The sequence below is a fragment of the Ovis canadensis genome, chromosome 24 (genome assembly GCF_042477335.2).
Source record: "Ovis canadensis isolate MfBH-ARS-UI-01 breed Bighorn chromosome 24, ARS-UI_OviCan_v2, whole genome shotgun sequence".
Lineage (NCBI taxonomy): Eukaryota > Metazoa > Chordata > Mammalia > Artiodactyla > Bovidae > Ovis > Ovis canadensis.
The window spans coordinates 34,460,954-34,482,508 of record NC_091268.1 but is presented as its reverse complement, the minus strand read 5'-3'; the positions used below and the strand labels follow the sequence as shown (position 1 = coordinate 34,482,508).

The 21,555-nt window shown below is 36.7% G+C and overlaps 1 protein-coding gene across 1 annotated transcript in view; it reads right to left on the bottom strand.

The window, feature by feature from the left end:
- LOC138428860 (phospholipid-transporting ATPase ABCA3-like) overlaps nt 1-21,555 on the bottom strand; it is a 248,510-nt gene that overhangs the window by 104,378 nt on the left and 122,577 nt on the right. The window contains exons 12-13 of the mRNA XM_069569793.1: nt 21,289-21,499; nt 18,847-18,997 (exon numbers count right to left, since the gene is read on the bottom strand). Coding sequence (XP_069425894.1) covers nt 18,847-18,997; nt 21,289-21,499 — 362 coding nt within the window. The remainder of the gene's footprint in view (nt 1-18,846; nt 18,998-21,288; nt 21,500-21,555) is intronic.

Here is a 21,555-nt window from a genome sequence, read left to right as displayed (position 1 = left end):
TCACAGTCCAACTCTCACATCCATACATGACCACTGGAAAAACCATAGCCTTGACTAGACAGACCTTTGTTGGCAAAGTAATGTCTCTGCTTTTGAATATGCTATCTAGGTTGGTCATAACTTTTCTTCCCAGGAGTAAGTGTCTTTTAATTTCATGGCTTCAATCACCATCTGCAGTGATTTTGGAGCCCCCCAAATTAAAGTCTGACACTGTTGCCCCATCTATTTGCCATCAAGTGATGGGACCAGATGCCATGATCTTCATTTTCTGAATGTTGAGCTTTAAGCCAACATTTTCACTCTCCTCTTTCACTTTCATCAAGAGGCTTTTGAGTTCCTCTTCATTTTCTGCCATAAGAGTGGTGTCATCTGCATATCTGAGATTATTGATATTTCCCCTGGCAATTTTGATTCCAGCTTGAGCTTCTTCCAGGCCAGCATTTCTTATTATGTACTCTGCATATAAGTTAAATAAGCAGAGTGACAATATACAGCCTTAACATACTTCTTTCCCTATCTGGAACTAGTCTGTTGTTCCATGTTCAGTTCTAACTGTTGCTTCCTGACTTGCATACAGGTTTCTCAAGAGGCAGATCAGGTGGTCTGGTATTCCCATCTCTTTCAGAATTTTCCACAGTTTATTGTGATCCACACAGTCAAAGGCTTTGGCATAGTCAATAAATATTAAGTATGCAATATTGTTATATGTAGCCACTATGGCGTATAGTTGATCTCCAAAACTTATTTATCTTTCATAAACCGAAATTTTGAATAAACTGAACATCAACTCCCTGTTTCCCCCTCCTCCATTCATCAGCTCTGGCAACCACAGCTCTACTCTCTGCTATTATGAATTTGACCATTTTAGATTCCATGATACAAGTGAGATCATACAGTGTTTGTTTTTGTGTGTCTGTTTTATATTACTTAGCATAGTGTCCTCTAGGTCCATCCATTCATGCTGTCACAAAAGACAGGATTTACTTCTTTTTTAAAGTTGAATTATATTCCATTGTATATACAATTTATTTTCTCTTTATTCATTTGTAGGTGGACATTTAGGTTGTTTTCATATCTTGCCTATTGTGAATAATGCTGCAATGAGCTTGGGAGTACAGGTGTTCTCTGAGATCCTGATCTCAATTCTTTTGATTAATACCCAGAAATGAGATTGCTGGATCATGTGTGGTAGTTTTATTTTTCACTTTTTGAGAAATCTCTATGCTTTTTTCCTACACAGCAAAATCTTAAGCAATACATAGTAAATGCAACTCTTAAAAGCAATTATATAGAGAAAGATTGTGAGAACAGTTTTGTGGTCTTTGTACATTTGCTCACACAGATATCGGAGAAGGCAATGGCACCCGACTCCAGTACTCTTGCCTGGAAAACCCCATGGGTGGAGGAGCCTGGTAGGCTGCAGTCCATGGGGTCGCCAAGAGTCAGACATGACTGAGCGCCTTCATTTTCACTTTTCACTTTCATGCACTGGAGAAGGAAATGGCAACCCACTCCAGTGTTCTTGCCTGGAGAATCCCAGGGACGGGGGAGCCTGGTGGGATGCTCTTTATGGGGTCACACAGTCGGACATGACTGAAGTGACTTAGCAGTAGCAGTCACATAGATATAACAGCAGACTCAAGCCCCCAAAAGTCTGAAGAAGAAAACAAAAATTTATAATGAATCAGTCAAGCATTATTATTAGCACTGTCCTTTTTATGATTTAAAATGTAGTAAATTAAAATGTTTGAAGCTCCAATATTTTGGCTACTTGATGTGAAGTGCCAACTCATTGGAAAAGACCCTGATGGTGGAAAAGATTGAAGGCAAAAGGAGAAGGGGAAGCAGAGGATGGGATGGTTAGATAGCATCACCAAGTGAATGGACAAGAATTTGAGCAAACTCCAGGAAATAGCGCAGGACAGAGGAGGTTGGTGTGCTACAGTCCGTGGGGTTGCAGAGTCAGACACAACTTAACAACTGAATAACAACAACAAAATTCAATTGGGATATCAAGATGGCAGGGTAGGAGGATGTAACACTCACATTTCCCCAGAAACACATCAAAAATATACGTACATGTGAAACAATTCTCACAAAAACTAACTAGAAACTGGCAGAACTCCAGTCAACCAATGTTTGCAACTAAAGCTGCAAGAAAGATCTCCATGTAACCAGGTAGGATGGAGAAAAGGCATTAAGTCAGGGTCTTTGCCCCTGGGAACAATCTATAAGAAGAAAATCAACACAGCCACACCCTTTCCCTGAGGAGTAAAGAGTCTGGGCATATCAATCCTATGGAGGAAATGGGCCCCCTTACCAGCTGGGAAAACTGCTAAGAGAGATAGATGGGCTAGAGATGCCTAGCTCCCTAACAGTGTATACATGTTGGCTTACTGACAATCAAGGCAGAAACAGCCTTGCACTGGAGGCTGCTGCCTCATTGCACTTTGCAATTTTAAGGGAGAAACAATTGACCCTGCTCATTCCACACCACAGCCTTGTTCAAGTTCTGTGCAGAGACCCAGTCTAGCTCTGCAGAAACTGACCAGGGTGCTTGGGGTGTGAAACAGGCCAAGTTGTGGAGGCCTTTGTCAGCAGATGTGGCAATGGGGGATATTGTCAATGTGCACAGAGGGCAGTTCCACAGGAGCTTGCAGTGATAAGTGCTAAATCTCAGGCAAACAGACCCTGGGAGAGGAATTAATATAGCTCTGCAGAGACAGCCCAGAAAGCCTGGGGGTGTGAATCAAGTGAAATGGCAATAAACATTGTCATTGCATAGGAGAACATAGTACTTTGTCTCCCAGTGAGGGCACTCCAGTTCAGCTTAGCATGAGATGTGGGACAGAGAGGTCCTGAGAAAAGTATGCCACAGAGGCAGTCCGGATCAGGTGAAAGCACAGCCACCTCAATTCATACAGCCACAGTGTCCCAACACCCAGTCACAGCCTTGTACTAGATCTGAGATGAACACAACAGAGGAATGGATAGGCATCTATGAGCCTCTGTGATTTCATGGGCTTCACATGCTTCAACAACCACCTTATTTAGGGCAGAGCTCACACTCAAGGGCAATGGAGCCATATCAAACCTGACACTCAGGACTTCAAATACAAAAACAACTGAGGGGCAGACTCTGCCCCTGATAGGGTAGCAATAGTCACAGAGCAAAGAGGAAACCCCACCTTACATCTTGCACAGACTTTAAATCTCCCAACACCAACCACACCCTGTATCAAGGAGATAAATGCCAGCACACTGGGCTCAGTGTCCATACCAAAACCAGTACTAACACAAAAATATTGGACACACACAGTTTGCACAAGTATACTCCCATATAAGAACAACCCTTGAAGTTGAAAGTATGCTGTATGTGCTATTCTCAGTTGCTTCCATTGTATCCAGCTCTTTGCGACCCCATGGATCATGGCCCACCTGACTCCTCTGTCTATGGGATTTTCCTGGCAAGAATACCTCAAGTTCACAGTAGGTAACTGTTTCTCATAAACTCATAGAGACAGAGAAAGTCAAATAAAATAAAGTCAGAGGAACTACTCCCAATTAAAAAGAAAATGAGAAATACCCTGAAAGAACAAATAATGAAACAGTACTCACCAGTTAACTAAAACCAAAAAGAAGTAATAAAAATGCTAACCAAATTAAGAAAAGCTATTGATACAAATGCAGATCACTATAAAAAAGAACTGGAAAATATAAAGGTGAACCAATCAAAAATAGACAATTCAACTGCTTAAATAAAAACCAATCTGGAAGCAATGAATATTCACAAAATAACATAGAAGAATGAATATGTGATTCAGGAGAGACAATGATTGAAGTCACCCAATCAGAACAGAAGACAGATTAATAAAAAATGTTAAAGCAACATATAATATCTAGGGGATAATAAAAATTATGCCAGCCTGTGCATAATAGGGGTTCCAGAAGAAGAAAAGAGAGACATGGGTACTAAAAATGTACTTGAAGAAATTATGGCTAAAAACTTCTCAAACTTAAGTAAGAAAACAGGCATCCAGGTACAGGATGCACAGTGTTGCAAAAAGATGAACCCCAAAAGACTCACATTGAGAAATATCATTTAAAATGGCAAAAGCAAAAGATAAAGAGAAAATTCTAAAGGCAGCAAGAGAAAATTAAGAATCATCTACAAGGGAGACTCCATGAAGCTATTGGTTGATATTTCTACAGAAACTTTGCAGACCAGAAGGGAGTGACATGATATAATCAAAGACCTGAAAGAGAAAACCTCATAACTTAAGTACCCAAAAAGATTATCATTTAGAATAGAAGAAAAGATAAAAAATTTCCTTAGACAATCAGAAACTAAAAGAATTCAGCAGTATCAAACCTACAATAAAAGAAATATTGAAAAGTCTTCTGTAAATAAAGATAAAAAAGAATCTACAGGAAAAAACAATCACAATAATAAAGGCAAACAAATAAAAAGAATGAAGATTACTAAAGTAAACCAAAGTATAGATTAAAAAATAAAACAAAATTCAAAAAATTTAAATGAATTATAACTACAATTAACAATAAAAAGACAAACATGAAAATAGGACATAAATGATAAAATCTGGAGGAAGGGAGTAGAAAAACATATATCTTTTAGAATGCATTTTATTTTGAATGACAATCTTTTTAAAGCAAGTAGATACACTTGTAGATCAACATACTTGATTTTCATTGATTTCAACCACAAATAAATGATATACATTAGATTCATAAAAACCAAACTCAATCATATTACAGAAGAAAATTATCAAGCCAAAAATGAGAAAAACAAAAAGAAGACAATATGAACAAAGAAAAACTGTAAAAACAACTGGAAAAGAAAGATTTAAATGGCTGTAAGTACATGCTGCTGCTGCCGCTGCTGCCGCCAAGTCACTTCAGTCATGTACGACTCTGTGTGACCCCATAGACAGCAGCCCACTAGGCTCCTCTGTCTCTGGGATTCTCCAGGCAAGAATACTGGAGTGGGTTGCCATTTCCTTCTCCAGGAGATCTTCCCGACCCAGGGATCGAACCCAGGCCTCCCACATTGCAGGCAGACGCTTTAACCTCTGCATACCTATCAATAATTACTTTAAAGTCAATGGACTAAATCCTCTTATCAAATGATATAGTGTAATAGATGGGATAAAAACCAAGAACTTACAATATGCTGCCTAGAAAAGATTCACTTCAGGGCAAAAACACATATGCTGAAAGTGAGGGGATAGAAAAAGCTGTTTCAAACAAATGGAAATTACAGGAAAGCAGGGATAGCAATACACATATCAAAAAAATAGACTTTAACACAAAGGACATGAAGAAAGACAAAAAAGAACATTATATAATGATGAAGAAGCCAGTACACTCATCAACATACATGCATATAGGTGCACCTTAAATATTTAAAATAAGTATAATAAATTCTAACAGACACAGAGAGGTGGACAATAATACAATAATAGTAGGAGACTTTAATACCTCATTGACATCAATGGACAGATAACCTAGACAGAAAAGTAACAAGGCAACAGAGGTCCTAAATGACAAAATAGATCCATTGGAGTTGATATCTACAGGGCACTACACAATCTCCCCAAAATATAACAAAAACCAGAATACAAATTCTTTTCAAGTGGAAATGAATGATCTAAGATAATATCACAAAACAAGCTTCAACAAATTTAAAAGGATAGAAATTATTTCAAGCCTTTTTTATGACCACAGAGGTGTGAAACTAGAAATCAACCACAGAAAGTAAAACAGGAGTAGAACAAACAGCTGGAGATCAAACCTGCTACTAAAAAAACAAGAAGGTCAATGGTAAAATCAAAGAAGATATCAGAAAAAAAAAACTCAAGGAAATGAAAATACAACCTTACAACATCTATGGGATATAGCAAAAGGACTTCTAATGGGGAATTTTATAGTCATTAAGGCCCTTCTTGAGAAGAAACATCTCAAATAAACAATATTATCCCCCACCTAGTGGAATTAGAAAAAGAAGAACAAACAAAACCTAAAGTTGGCAGAAGGGAGGAAATAATAAAGATGAGAAAGGAAATAGGATAGAGATTAAAAATAGAAAAAAATCAATAAATCTAAGAATTGCTTGTTTGAAAAGAGAAACAAAATTGATAAACTTCTGGCAGATCTCACCAAGAAGAAAAGAGAGAGGATTGAAATAAACAAAATAAGAAATGAAAGAGGAGAAGTAAAAACCGATACCACAGAAATACAAAAACATTTTTAAGAGAATATTACAGTTATATGGCAACAAATTAGATGATCTAGAACAAAGGCACAAGTTTATAGAAATATATTGTTCTTGTTGCATAGCTGTTAAGTCATATCTGACTCTTTTACAACCCCATGGACTATAGACCCCTAAGCTCCTCTGTCCATGGGATTTTTCAGACAAGAATATCAGTGGGATGCCATTTCCTTCTCTAGGGGACCTTCCCGATCTAGGGATCAAGCCTGTATCTCATGCATTGGCAAGTGGATTCTTTATCACGGAGCCACCTTGGAAGCCCTTGTAGCAATATACAGCCTGCCAAAACTGAGTCCAGAAGAAACAGAAAATTTGAGCAGACCAACTATCAGAAATGAAACTGAATATGTAATTTAAAAACAATGGTCCAGGACCAGATGCCTTCACTTAAGAATTCCATGAAACATATGAAAAAGAGCTTACACCTATCCTGCTTTAATTATTCCAAAAATTGAAGAGGAAGGAAAACTGCAAAATTATTTCCATGAAGCCACTGTCACTCTATTACCCAAAAAAGACAAAGACACTATACCTACACATTTGACAAGTCAATATCTTTGATGAATATAAATGCAAATATCCTCTACAAAATGTTGCAAACTGAATGCAACAGTACATAAAAAGAATCAAACAGAATGATCAACTGGACAATTCCAAGGTTCACAAGAATGGTTCAACACATACAAATCAGTGTGATATACCACATTAACAAAAGGAAAGACAAAAATACATGGTCATCTCAGTAGACTCATAAAGAGCTTTTCATAAAATTCAACATCTATTCATGATAAGAACTCTCACCAAAGTGGATATAGAGGGAAGATGTCTTAACAAAATAAAAGCCATTTATGACAAACCCGCTGTCGACATAATACTCTATGGTAAAAAGCAGAAAACTTCTTCACTAAATTTGGGGAAAAGACAAGGATGCCCATTCTCACCATCCTATTCAGCATGGTATTAGAAGTAGTAGCTGCAGCAATCAGATAGGAAAAGAAATAGAAATACAACCCCATTGGAAGGGAGAAGTAAAATGGAACTATTGATAGATGACATGATACACTATACAGAGAAACATAGAGTCTCCACATAAAATCTATTAGAACTAATAAAAGAATTCAGCAAGGAAGCAGGATACAAGATTAATACACAGAAATCCTTTGATTTCATTATGCTAATAAGTAAATATCAGAAAGAAGAGGAAAAAGCCAATCCATTTAAAAGTCTAACCCCAAAATCTAGGAAATAGCTTAATAAAGAATGTGAAAGATCTATACGCTGAAAACTATAAAACATTGATAAAGGAAATCCAAGGAGATTCCAAAAAATGGAAAGCTGTTACATGTTTTTGATTTGAAGAATTAATGTTCTTAAAATGGCCATACTACCCAAAGGAATCTACAGATTAATGCAATCCCTATCAAAATGCTGATGATACTTTTCACAACCAGAATAATCTTAACATTTCTGTGGAACCACAAAACATCCAAAATTGACAAAGAAATCCCAAGAAAATAAGAACAAAGCTGAAGGCGTAACCCTTTTAGACTTCAGACATAACAAAGCTACAGTAATCAAAACAGCATGGTATTGACACAATAACAGACATATAGATTAATGCAACAGAATAGAGTCAATTATGATAAAGGGGGCAAGAATATACAATGGAGAAAAGGGAGTTTCATCAACAAATGATATTGAGAATACTGGACAGCTACATGCAAATCAATAAAATCAGAACACTTCTTCACATCATATACAAAAATAAACTTGAAATGGTTTATACAAAAATATAAGATGTGACATCATAAAACTCCAAGAAAAGAATGTGAAAATTTTTTTCTGACATAAATCATAGCAATATATTCTTAGTCTGTCTCCAAAGAGAAAATAAATAGAAACAAAATGAGCAAATGGGAGCTAATCAAACTTAAGGTAAACCATTCAGTATCACAGTAATCCAAGTCTATGCCCCAACCACTTCAGCTGAAAAAGCTGAAGTTGAATGGTTCTATGAAGACCTAAAACACTCCTAACATCAAAAAAGATGTCCTTTTCATCATAGGGGACTGAAATGCAAAAGTAGGAAGTCAAGAGCTACCTAGAGTAATAGGCAAGTTTGGCCTTGGAGTACAAAATGACAAAAGCTAGGACAAAGGCTAACAGAGTTTTGCCAAGAAAATATCCTGGTCATAGCAAACACTCTCTTCCAACAACACATGGACATCACCAGACAGTCAATACTGAAATCAGACTGATTATATTCTTTGCAGACAAAGATGGAAAAGCTTGAACAGTCAGCAAAAACAAGACTAGGAGCTGATGGCGGTTCAGATCATGAGTGCCTTGTTGCAAAATTCAGATCTAAATCAAAGAACACAGGGAAAACCACTGGACTATTCAGATATGATCTAAATCAGATCCCTTATTATTATACTGTAGAAACGGCAAATAGATTCAAGGGATTAGATCTGGTAGACAGAGTGCCTGAAGAACTATGGACAGAGGTTCTAAACATTGTATGTGAGGCAACTACCAAAACCATCCCAAAGAAAAAGAAATGCAAGAAGGCAAAGTGGCTGTCTGAAGAGTCTTTACAAATAGTTGAGAAAAGAAGAGAAGTGAAAGACAAGGGTAAAAGGGAAAGATATACCCATCTGAATGCAGAGTTTCAGAGAATAGCAAGGAGAGATAAGAAAGCATTCTTAAATGAACATTGAAAAGAAATAGAGGAAAACAATAGAATGGGAAAGACTAGAGATCTCTTCATGAAAACTGGAGACATCAAGAGAACATTGCATGCAAGGATGGGCACGATAAAGGACAGAAATGGTAAGGACCTAACTGAAGTAGAAAATATTAAGAACAGGTGGCAAGAATACACAGAACTCTACACCAGAAAGGTCTTAAAGACCAGGACAACTACGATGGTGTGGTCACTCACCCAGAGCCAGGTATCCTTGAGTGTGAAGTCAAGTGGGCCTTAGGAAGCATTACTGTGAACAAACTAATGGAAGTGATTGAATTCCAGCTGAGTTGTTTAAAATCTTAAAAGATGATGCTGTTAAAGTGCTGCACTCAATATCCCAGCAAATTTGAAAAACTCAACAGTGATCAGAGCACTGAAATGGGTCAGTTTTCATCCCACCTATGAAGAAGCACAATGGCAAGAATGTTCAAACTACCACAAAATTCCACTCATTTCACATGCTAGTAAAGTTATGCTCAAAATCCTTCAAGCTAGATTTCAAGAGTATGTGAATCGAGAACTTCTAGATGTATAAGCTGGATTTAGAAAAGGCAGAGAACCAGAGATCAAATTGCCAACATTCGCTGGATTATAGAGAAGGCAAGGGAATTCCAGAAAAATATCTACTTCTGCTTCATTGACTATGTGAAACCCTTTGTGGTCACAACAAATTGTGGAAAATTCTCAAAGATATGGGAATACCAGACCACTTTATCTATTTTCTGAGAATCCTATGTGTGGGTCAAGAAGCAACAGTTAGAACTTGACATAGAATAACTGAGTTGTTCAAATTGACAAAGGAGTGCAACAGGTTGTATATTGTCACTCTACTTATTTAACTCAAAGGCAGAGGACATCATGCAAAATGTCAGGCTGGATGAAACACAAGTTGGAATCAAGATTGCCAGGAAAAATAGTAACAACCTCAGATATGCAGATGGTACCAATCTAATGGCAGAAATGGAAGAAGAACTAAAGAGCATATAAATATGGATGAAAGAATACCGTGAAAAAGCTGGCTTAAAACTCATAATTAAACACAAATAAGATTATGGCATGCAGTCCCATCACTTCATGGCAAATAGAAAGGGAAAATGTGGACGCAGTGATGGATTTTATTTTCTAGGGCTCCAAAATCACTGCAGATGGTGACTACAACCATGAAATTAAAAGATGCTGGCTCCTTGGAAGGTAAGCTATGACAAACCTAGACAGCACATTAAAAAGCAGAGACATCACTTTGCCAACAAAGGACTGTATAGTCAAAGCTGTTGTTTTCCCTGTAGTCATGTATGGATGTGATGGTTGGACCATAATGAAGGCTGAGTGCTGAAGAATTGATGCTTTCGAACTGTGGTGCTGGAGAAGACTCTTGAGATTCCCTTGGACAGTAAGGAGATCAAACCAATCAGTTCTAAAGGAAATAAAACCTGAATATTCATTGGAAGGACTGAGGCTGAAGCTCCAGCTCTTTGACAACCTGATAGGAAGAGCCAACTCATTTGAAAAGACTCTGATGGTGGGAACAATTAAAACACAACAGGAGAAGGGAGCAGCAGAGGATGAGATGACTGGACACTATCACCGACTCAATGGACATGAGTTTGAACAAACTCTGGGAGATAGAGAAGCACAGGGAAGTCTCAAGTGCTGCAATCTATGGGGACACAGATAGTCAGACATGACTTGGTGACTGAACAACAACAACAATGAAAGACAAGGGGTTAATATCCTTAATATCACACACACACAAAAAACAACTCTATCATAAATTGGCAAAAGATTTGAACAGACATTTTTCCTTAGAAGTCACATAGGTGGCCAGGAAGTGCATTAAAGGATTCTCAACAGTGTAAATTATTAGAGAAATGCAAATGAAAAGCACAATGAAGTATCACCTCACACAGTTCAAAATGACTGCTATCATCAAACAATCTATAAATAATAAATGTTGGAGGGGTTATGGAGAAAAATTCTCCCTCCTACTCTGTTGTTTGGAATGTAGTTTGTTCCAGTCACAATAGAAAACAGTTTGCAGTTTTCACAGAAAACTAAAAATAGAGCTGTGATATGATCCAGCAATTCTGCACCTAGGTTTGCATCCAGAAAAAAAAAAATCTTACTTCAGAAAGATACATGCATCCAGTGTTCATAACAGCATTATTTCTAATATCAAAACATAGAAAAAACCCAAGTGCACAACAGACTATTGGCTTAAGAAGATGTGATCAATAGATCTATCAATCAATAGGTAGAATATTACTTAGCCATAAAAATGAACAACATTTTGTTGCCATTTGCAACAAAATGTATGCACCTAGAGAGTAGTATACTTAGGAAAATCAGATAGAGAAATAAAAATATTGTATCATTTATTTGTGAAATCTACTGTAATGCAAACAGATCTACATACAATATGAGTGCTAAAGGAGAGTGGGAGGGAGAGATGGACAAATTAGGAGTATCAGATTAACAGAAACAACTATATATAAAATAGATAAGCAGCTTGGACTTACTGTAAAAGAAATTATTTTCTTTATCTTGCAATAACCTGTAATGGAATATACTCTGAAAAATAATTTTGTACACTTTGCTGTATATCTGAAACTAACACAATATTTTAGATCAATCGTATTTCAATAAAAATATAGTAAATGAAGAAAACGTGGATAATACAAACATTTAGAGAAGAAAATAAAAATAATCTCTGATATGATCCTATACATACAAAACCATAACGATGCCACCAGAAAACCACTAGAACTCATCAACACATTTCTTCAAAATTGCAGGATCCAAATTTATATACAGAAATCTGTTGCATTTCTATATACCAGCAATGAGCTAGCAAAAGAGACATTAAGGAAATGATCCAAATTAGCATTGCATCAAAAAGTATAAAATACCTAGAAATATACCTACATAAGGAGGAAAAAGAACTGCACTTTGAAAACTATAACACTGATGAAAGAAATTGAAGATGACAAAAATGGAAAGATACACTGTGTTCTTGGATTGGAAGAATCAATACTGTTAAAATAACCACACCATCCAATGCAATCTACAGATTCAATGCAATCCCTACCAAATATTCAATGGCATTTTTCACAGAACTAGAACAGAAAATTTTTTAATTTGTATGGAAACACAAAAGACCCACTAGTAGCCCAAACCATCTCAAGAAAGAATAGAATTGGAAGAATCAGACTCCCTGACTTCAGATTATGATACAAATCTATAAGCATCAAAACAGTACGGAACTGGCACATAAACAGCCACATAAGTCAACAGAACAGGGTGGCAATCCCAGCAGTAAACCCATACACTTACAGTTACTTAATCTATGACAAAGAGGAAGGAATACACAATGGAAAAAAGACAGTAAAGCAATAAATGATGCTGGGAAACCTGGACAGCTACTTGTATAATAATGAAATTATAACATTCCCTAACACCATATACAAAAATAAACTTGAATGAAAGACCTAAATGTAAGACTGGATACTATTAAAGTCTTACAGAAAAACATGCATAGAACTCTTTTTGACATAAATCACAGCAATTTTTTTAAAAATTCATCTCCCAGAGTAATGGAATCAAAAGCAAAACTAAACAAATGGGACCTAATTAAAATTAGAACCTTTTGCAAAGCAAAGAAAACCATTAAAAAATGAAGAGACAACCTACAGAATGGGAGAAAATATTTACAAATGATGTGACTGACAAAGAGAATAATTTCCAAAATATACAAACATCTCATACAACTCAAAATAAGAAAAAAAAGACACCCAAACAAGCCAATAAAAAATGTGCATGAATGGCCAATAGGAACATGAAAAAATGCTCAACATTGCTAATTATCAGAAAAATATAAATCAAAACCACAATTAGTTATCAACTTACATTAATGGCTATAGTCAAAAAGTCTACAAATAACAAATGTTAGAGAGGCTGATTAGAAAAAATAACCCTCCTACACTTCTGGTGGGAATGTAAATCAGTCCAGCCATTATGGAGAACTATATGGAGGTCCCTTTAAAACTAAAAGTGGAATTGAGGTAGGAGATACCTACCTCTGGCCTCTGGGTCAGAAACCTGATATTTGTCAAGTGGAGTAAAATTCAAGCTTTGTTCTAACCTAGATACTCCAAGGACAGAGCTAGTGGTAATAGCTGAGCTCTGCTAGAGCAAAGAAATGTGGTGTCCACTCCTGAGGTCAAGGAAGACTTCCTTGTTGGCACCACACAGGAAAGCTTCTTTGGAGGTCAAAAAGGGAGGAGACTCCACCCCATAGTAAGCATGGACATGCACTCATAGTGGATGCATGGATCCTTCTGTAGTGGGATCCATCTTAAAAAGGTGCACCCACACCTTGGGGAAGGTTCATAGTGTGGAACACCCAGGGTTCAGGTGTGAAGAACCAAAAAAGATAATTGGCCGAATGTAGACAAAAACCCAGAAGGACTATCCTATATCAGTGACCTATTTCACCTCCTTACTGCACTCCTGCTCACTCAGGACACCTGCACTCCTCTCTGGATGTGTATCTCTGCCTAGTTTCTGGAATACTGTGCTCCCCCTCATTAGAGGGGATGCCCATATTCTTTCTCTCTGGGTGTGTATCTCTGCTCTGTTTCTGTGTTGGATAAACAAACTGTTTTCCTATGTGCTCTCCCATACATTGTGCTGTATCACTAACAAAGAACTTTGTACTTGTTTTTAATTTTTGCCTCCTTGAAACATTCTTGATTTCAAACAGGGGCAAGAGCCAGGGACTCTTTGCTTCTAGCTAACCCTGGTGGTTTAGTGGCTAGGACTTGGTTTTCATCCATGTTACCCAGGTTTAATTCCTGAGCAGGCAACTAAGATCTTTCTTCAGGACCTCTCACTGCTCTCCCTTCAAGATCAGAATTACCTTATGGTACAGCAATTTCATTACTGGGCATGTTTCCAGAGAAAGGTCTAATTTAAAAAGACATATGCACCCCAATGTTCATTGCAGCACTATTTACAACTGCCAAGACATGGAAACAACCTAACTGTCCATTAACATATGAGTGGATAAAAAAAAAATATGTGATACATATATATTGGGTTGGCCAAAAGCTTCCTTCAGATTTTTTTTCTGTAAGATGTTATGGAAAGACCTAAATGAACATTTTGGGCAACCCAACACAATGGAGTACTACTCAGCCATAAAAAGAAGGAAATAATTCTATTTGCAGAAGCATGGATGAAACTAGAATTTATCATACTAAGTAGCCAGGCAAGGAAAGACAAATATCATATATTACTTATATGTGGAATCTAAAAAAATGATACAAGTAAACCTATGTACAAAACAGAAACAGACCCAAAGACAGAAAACAAACTTTTGGTTCCTAAAGTGAAAAGGAGAAGGGATAAATTAGGAGTTTTGCGTTAACATACATACTCCTATATGTAAAATAGATAACCAACTGTAGCCTACTGTAGCACAGGGAATGATACCTAATATTTTGTAGTAAGCTATAATGGAAAAGAATCTGAAAAAAAAAAAAAATATATATATATATATATATATATAGAGAGAGAGAGAGAGAGAGAGAGGGAATAGTGAAAGTCGCTCAGTTGTGTCTGACTCTTGCGACCCCAAGGACTATGCAGTCCATGGAATTCTCCAGGCCAAAACACTGGAGTGGGTAGCCTTTCCCTTCTCCAGGGGATCTTCCTAACCCAGGGATTGAACCCGGTCTCCCTCATTGCAGGCTGATACTTTACCAGCTGAGCCACCAACGAAGCCCCATAAACATATATATGTATAACTTCATCATGGTGCCATACACCTGAAACTGACACAATATTTTAAATCAACTAAATTTGATTAAAAACAAACAAACAAAACAGGAGGCCCAGAGATTGCCCAAGCTCCTTCTGCCCTCTGAGGATACAGTAAGTAGATGACTGTCTCTGAATCAGGAAACAGGCCTCATCAAATACCAAATTTGCCAATGCAATTTTCTTGGACTTCCCAGCTTTTAAACTGCAAGAAATACATTTCTGTTATTTATAAATCCCTCCCCCAAATCCTGGTTTGGATTTGCCTGTTCTGAACATGTCATATAAATGGAATATACAAAGTATAGCTCTTATTAATGGAAGAAAATTGTTTTAAAAGGTCGTGTTGCTTTCTTCTGTACAATAATGTCAATCAGTCATAATTATATATAGATACACTCCCCCTTAAGCCTCTCTCCCCTTCCCCCATCCCCCCCCCTAGGTCATCACAGACAACCAGGATGGGCTTCTTGTGTTATATAGCAAATTCCCACTAGCTATCTATTTTACACATGATAGTGTAAACATATATATGTCAATGCTATTTTCTCAATTTGTCCCACCCTCTCCTTTTCCTGTTGGCTCCACAAATCTGTTCTCTAAGGATGTGACCTTTTCAGTCTAGCTTCTTTCACTTACTGTAGTAATTTCAAAGTTCATCCATGCTGTCCATTCAGGTCAGCCACTCAGTCATGTCGGACTGTTTGAGACCCCATGGACTGCAACACACCAGGCTTCCCTGTCCATCACCAACTCCCGGAACTTGCTCAAACTCATATACATTGAGTTGGTGATGTCATCCAACAATCTCATCCTCTGTTGTCCCTTTCTCCTCCTGCCTTCAATCTTTCCCAGCATTAGAATCTTTTTCAATGAGTTAGTTCGCATCACATGGCCAAAGTACTGCAGCTTCAGCTTCAGCATCAGTCCTTCCAATGAATATTCAGGATTGATTTCCTTTAGGATTGACTGGTTTGCTCCTTGCAGTCCAAGGGACTCTCAGGAGTCTTCTCCAACACCACAGTTCAAAAGCATCAATTATTCGGTGCTCGGTTTTCTTTATGGATCAACTCTCACAGCCATACGTGACTACTGGAAAAGACATAGCTTTGACTAGACGGACCTTTGTTGGCAATGTAATGTCTCTGCTTTTTAATATGCTGTCTAGGTTGATCATAGCTTTTATTCCAAGGAGGAAGCATCTTTTAATTTCATGGCTGCAATCACCATCTGCAGTGATTTTGGAGCCAAAAAGATAAAGTCTGTCACTGTTTCCATTGTTTCCCCATCTATTTGCCATAAAGTGATGGGACCAGATGCCATGATCTTAGTCTTTTGGATGTTGAGTTTTAAGCCAGCTTTTTTACTCTCCTCTTTCACTTTCATCAATAGGCTCTTCACTTCCTCTTTGCTTTCTGCATAAGGGTGGTGTCATTGGCATCCCTGAGGTTACTGATATTTTTCCTGGCAATCTTGATTCCAGCTTGTGCTTCATCTAGCCTGGCTTTTCGCTTAATGTACTCTGCATATAAGTTAAATAAGCAGAGTGACAATATACAGCCTTGATGTACTCCTTTTCCTATTTGGAACCAGTCTGCTGTTCTATGTCACGTTCTAACTATTGCTTCTTGACCTGCATACAGATTTCTCAGGAGGCAGGTAAGTTGGTCTGGTATTCCCATCTCTTTAACGTTGTTCCACAGTTTATTGTGATCCACACAGTCAAAGGCTTTGGTGCAGTCAATAAAGCAGAAGTTAAAAAAAAAAAAAAACCACAGGAATTCCCTTGCTTTTTCTAGTTCTTTGTATATGCTGTGTAACTTTTTTTAAATTATTAAATGTGTCTTTTGCAAATATCTTCTTTCATTCTGTGTCTTGTCTTCTAATTCTCTTGATATTGCCAAACACAGAACAAAAATTTAATTTCATTGAAGTTCAGCTTTTCAGTTATTCCTGTCATGAAAAGTGCTATTGGTGTTGTAATTTAAATGTCATTGCCATTCCTAAGGTCATCTAGTTTTCCTCCTATGTTATCTTCTAGGAGATTTATAGTTTTTTGTTTGAATTTTGGCCTTATCACCCATTTTAAGCATTTAGGTTATTTTCTTTGCATGTGGATGTCTGACTGTTCATTCCATCACCATTTGTTGAAAAGTATCTTTTCTCCATTGCTTTTCCTTCCTTGTCAAAGACCAGATGACTATATATATATATATATTTTTTTTTTCTGGGTTCTCTGCTTTGTTCCATTGTTCTATTTTTCTGTTCTTTCACTAATACTATACCATCTTGATTATGGTAGTTTTATAGTAAGTCTCAGAGTTGGTTTCTGTAAGCCTTCTAACTTTATTCTTTTCTTTCAATATTGTGTTGATTAATTTGAATAAACTTTTTATAAACTTTGGGATCAGTTTGTTGATACCCACAAAACTTACAGAGATTTTGACTAGAATTACATTGAACCTATAGATCAAGTTGGGAAGAACTGACTCCTTGACAGTATTGAGTCTTCCTATTCATAAAAATGGACTATCTTCATATTTATTTAGTATCTTGATTTCATTCATTAGAATTTTGGAGTTTTCCTCATATGTATTTTATTAGCTTCCAAAATAGAAAATTTTGGAGTTTTCCTCATATGTATTTTATTAGCTTTATACCTAAGTATTTTGCTTTGGGCAATACTAATGTCAATGGCATTGTGCTTGTAATTTTAAACTATATTTGCTAATTCTTGATATATAGAAAAGTTATTGACTTTTATATCAAGTTTGTATCCTGCGACCTTGCTACAATCATTTACTAGTTCCAGAAGGGTTTTTTTGTTTGTTTGTTTGTTTTGGTAAATTCTTTTGGACAGTATGCAAAAGATGATTGTATTATCTGCAAAGAGTTTTATTCCTTTCTTCCCAATGTATGTACATTTCTTTGTCTTGTGTTATTGCTTTAGCTAAGGCTTCCAGCATGATGTTGAATGCAGTGGAGAGAAAGGACTTCCTTTCCTTGTTCCTGATCTTAATGGGAAAGCTTTGAGTTTCTCACCATTATGTATGATGTAGGCTGTTGGGATTTTGTTCGTTAGAAAGTTGAAGAAGTTCCCCTCTATTAATCTTCTTTTGAGAATGCCAATTAGTTTGCTTCAAGAGAATATCAAGCTGCCATTCTGAAGGAGATCAGCCCTGGGATTTCTTTGGAAGGAATGGTGCTAAAGCTGAAACTCCAGTACTTTGGACACCTCATGCGAAGAGTTGACTCATTGGAAAAGACTCTGATGCTGGGAAGGATTAGGGGCAGGAGGAGAAGGGGATGACAGAGGATGAGATGGCTGGATGGCATCACTGACTCGATGAACATGAGTCTGAGTGAACTCCGGGAGTTGGTGATGGACAGGGAGGCCTGGCGTGCTGCGATTCACGGGGTCGCAAAGAGTTGGACACTACTGAGCGACTGGACTGAACTGAACTGAACTACAACTTGAAAGAAGATGAAATTGGCACAGTCCCTGGAAGTTTATCATAAGTATTCTTATTTTCCTCTTCTCTTAATCAAGATAAACATCCCAAGTACAATTAATATTTTTTTTCCTCCTTTTGGTAACTAGCTTGGTTAACTGTTATGGTCAAATTGCCTGTTTCCTGTAGTTTCTAGGAAACTATATGGCAAGGTCTGCCAGATAGGCCACTTTTTTCTTATAATCTCAGCAAATCAGTTGAACAAAATTTGTGCAAATAGCTTATCATTTCTTGTCATTACTTAACACCAGACTGTAAGAAATAGAAATAAAGATACCAAGACAAACTAAATGCAAGCTAAGTTATATAACTTCCCTCTGTGCAGACAGTGAAATCTTTAGGAAGTAATTTTTTTTTTATCATTACTTGTCAAATGACAGCTGCACACAATCTTTGTCAAGTCAGAGGAAACTTTAAAAAGTAATAGTGATTTCTTATAACCCCAAACTATTATCTAACATTCTCTGGATCCATACCTGTTTGTGTACTCCTTGGGTAGGATAAATGATAATTCAGCTGCAACATTATTCTCCAATTTGGCTTCTGGTACATGATATTTAATCAGTTTGGAGATTTCTTTAACATCACAATGAGGATCCTTTACAATAATTAAGTGGTATCCCACACCTGAAAAAGTCCATTTAAAAGGTCAAAATTTTTAAAATGCAATCTGCCCCAATCAAACACATAAATATACTCTACCACCAGAAAGCACAGGATCTTGCTTGTTTAAAATTTCGTTTTTACAAGGCATCAATACTGTGTTTAAGAGCAAGTGATCTTTAATCTTTGAGATTTACTGGTTTCATATTTTCACTAAAATTTAAACCTGTTAATTTTTATGGGAGGAGAGTTTGGAGGAGAATGGATTCATGCATATATATGCCTGAATCCCTTTGTTGTTCACTTGAAAGTATCATAACATTGTTAATCACTTATACTCCAATACAAAAGAAAAAGCTTAAACACTTTTCTATTGTTTTATATATTAAAAAATTTCCTTCCTTCTGTCATTCTTTCCATACTTAATGTTCAATGATCACATTTCAGGTACATGCCATTAAAGTGGAAACTTTTACTTCACCATATTAATGAATGAAAACTTCAAAATTTCACCTCACGGTACTAGGAAGTCTTCCCTTCATTATTGTGACAATGGGCTACATGGACTATCGTCACCAAGTGTTTCTGACCCTTTTACGATTTTATATATACATACATACATACACATACACATTTATGTATATGAAAGTGAAAGTGAAGTCGCTCAGTCATGCCTGACTCTTTGCGACCCCATGGATAGTAGCCTGGACCAAGCTCCTCCGTCCATGGGATTTTCAAGGCAAGAGTACTGGAGTGGGTTGCCATTTCCTTCTCCAGGGAATCTTCCCAACCCAGGGATCGAACCCAGGTCTCTCACATTGTAGACAGACACTTTACTGTCTGAGGCACTGGATTATAGACACACATAATTATTTTTCCTGTCATATTCTTATTTTAGCATACATTACTTTAGGCTATCTTTCTATTATATTTTTGAATGGGGCTTCTGAATTTCTAAATTTGTCTTACACATGCATTCACACATCAAATGCAAACCACTCTTGCTGTTTTCAATGTCCTGTCCATCAGACTTAATTTCTCACTGATTCTCCCCCAAAGACTCTTGATGCCGGCTGACTCCTTTGTCCCAGGAGAAAAAAGGTGCATTTTTATCCTTATACTTTTATTACTTACTTATATCATTTTCTAAAATAGAGGTGTTCTTTCCTTCATTGCCTTTTTAAGGTCAACAACTAAAAGCATTAATATACTTAGGTAATAATTTTGTGCCTACAACTAATCTGCTATAGGAATATTAACTTATATGTTCCCATCTGTAAGTGAAAAAACATTCAAAAGTATGAGTCCCTTTATTTCTGATATTCACCAAATATACTGCTTAAAACTCAGCTCAATATCCTCTTTGAGATAGAGTAAAGGGAAAATGGTAGCATGTTAGAGTGTAAAACAAGGGCTTTGTTGTCAGAAGAACCCAGGTCCAAAACTCTGCCACTTAACTGCATGATTGACTCAGACTTAAGAATAAGCGGCAGTTTTCTGCTCCATAAAAATGGTGAGGTTATGAAGAGGAGATGAGATAAACGTGTATAAACATTAAATGTAACTCACCCAAAATAAGTGTGAGTTGAATGAATGAATTCAAACACCAAATTAATGATTAATAGAATAATGTCAGTTTTAACTATTCTCATTGATTTGTATGCTCCAATTCTGATGCCTTGATATGCTTACTGGTTTGAACCTTGTAATTTTGGAACTCAATTATATATGATATTATGGCTCATTTTTAATGTACTGGTCTTACTGACTAATCAGACTATATTCTTATTAAAATCGATTGTTTTATTTCACTATTTATTCATATCCTGTTCAATAAATTCCTATTGATCAACTACCACATTTCAAGATGATTTCATGAAAATAAACTAGAAAGTAATTAGCTAATTACACCAGAGGGGAGTGATGCTGATTTGGCAATAGAGAAAGAAGGGTCAGAGATATTGAGTCACTCATTTTCTCCCCTACAAGTTATCAGTCTATGAACCAAATACCTTGGAAGTATTACTTTATTCCAACAAAAACTAACTTCAGTGGAAGCCAGGTGAGAGAAAGAAACATGAATTTTTTGAGGTCAGTAATAGAATGAGTTTTTAAAGTTAGAATATACTCATCGTATCATAATGAAAAATAATAGGAATAGATAGATAAATTACAAATAGCCAATTTAAATAGTTTAGATTTAATGCAATAGGACACAAGAAGTTTTGTGTAAAGGAACAAATATTATAATAAAATTATGTTAAAGAATGTTATTCAGGCATTAGCATCCAAACAGTGATCAAAGGGAGACAGACCATAAACTTTTTTCAGGAAAATTGTAGAGCCACAGCACTGCAGAGTACCCTTCGCCATGATAGCTATACGGTCACCCAGGACATCAGCTTCATCCATGTGGTGGGTTGTCAGTAAGATGGTACGATTCTCTTTATGCTTCTGAAGGACATCCCAGGTGAATCTCCTTGAGACTGGGTCCATGCCAGATGTTGGCTCATCAAGTATCACCACCTATAGATCAGAAGAACAATTCCATGATCATATTTAATTCATGTTATGCTCTTTAT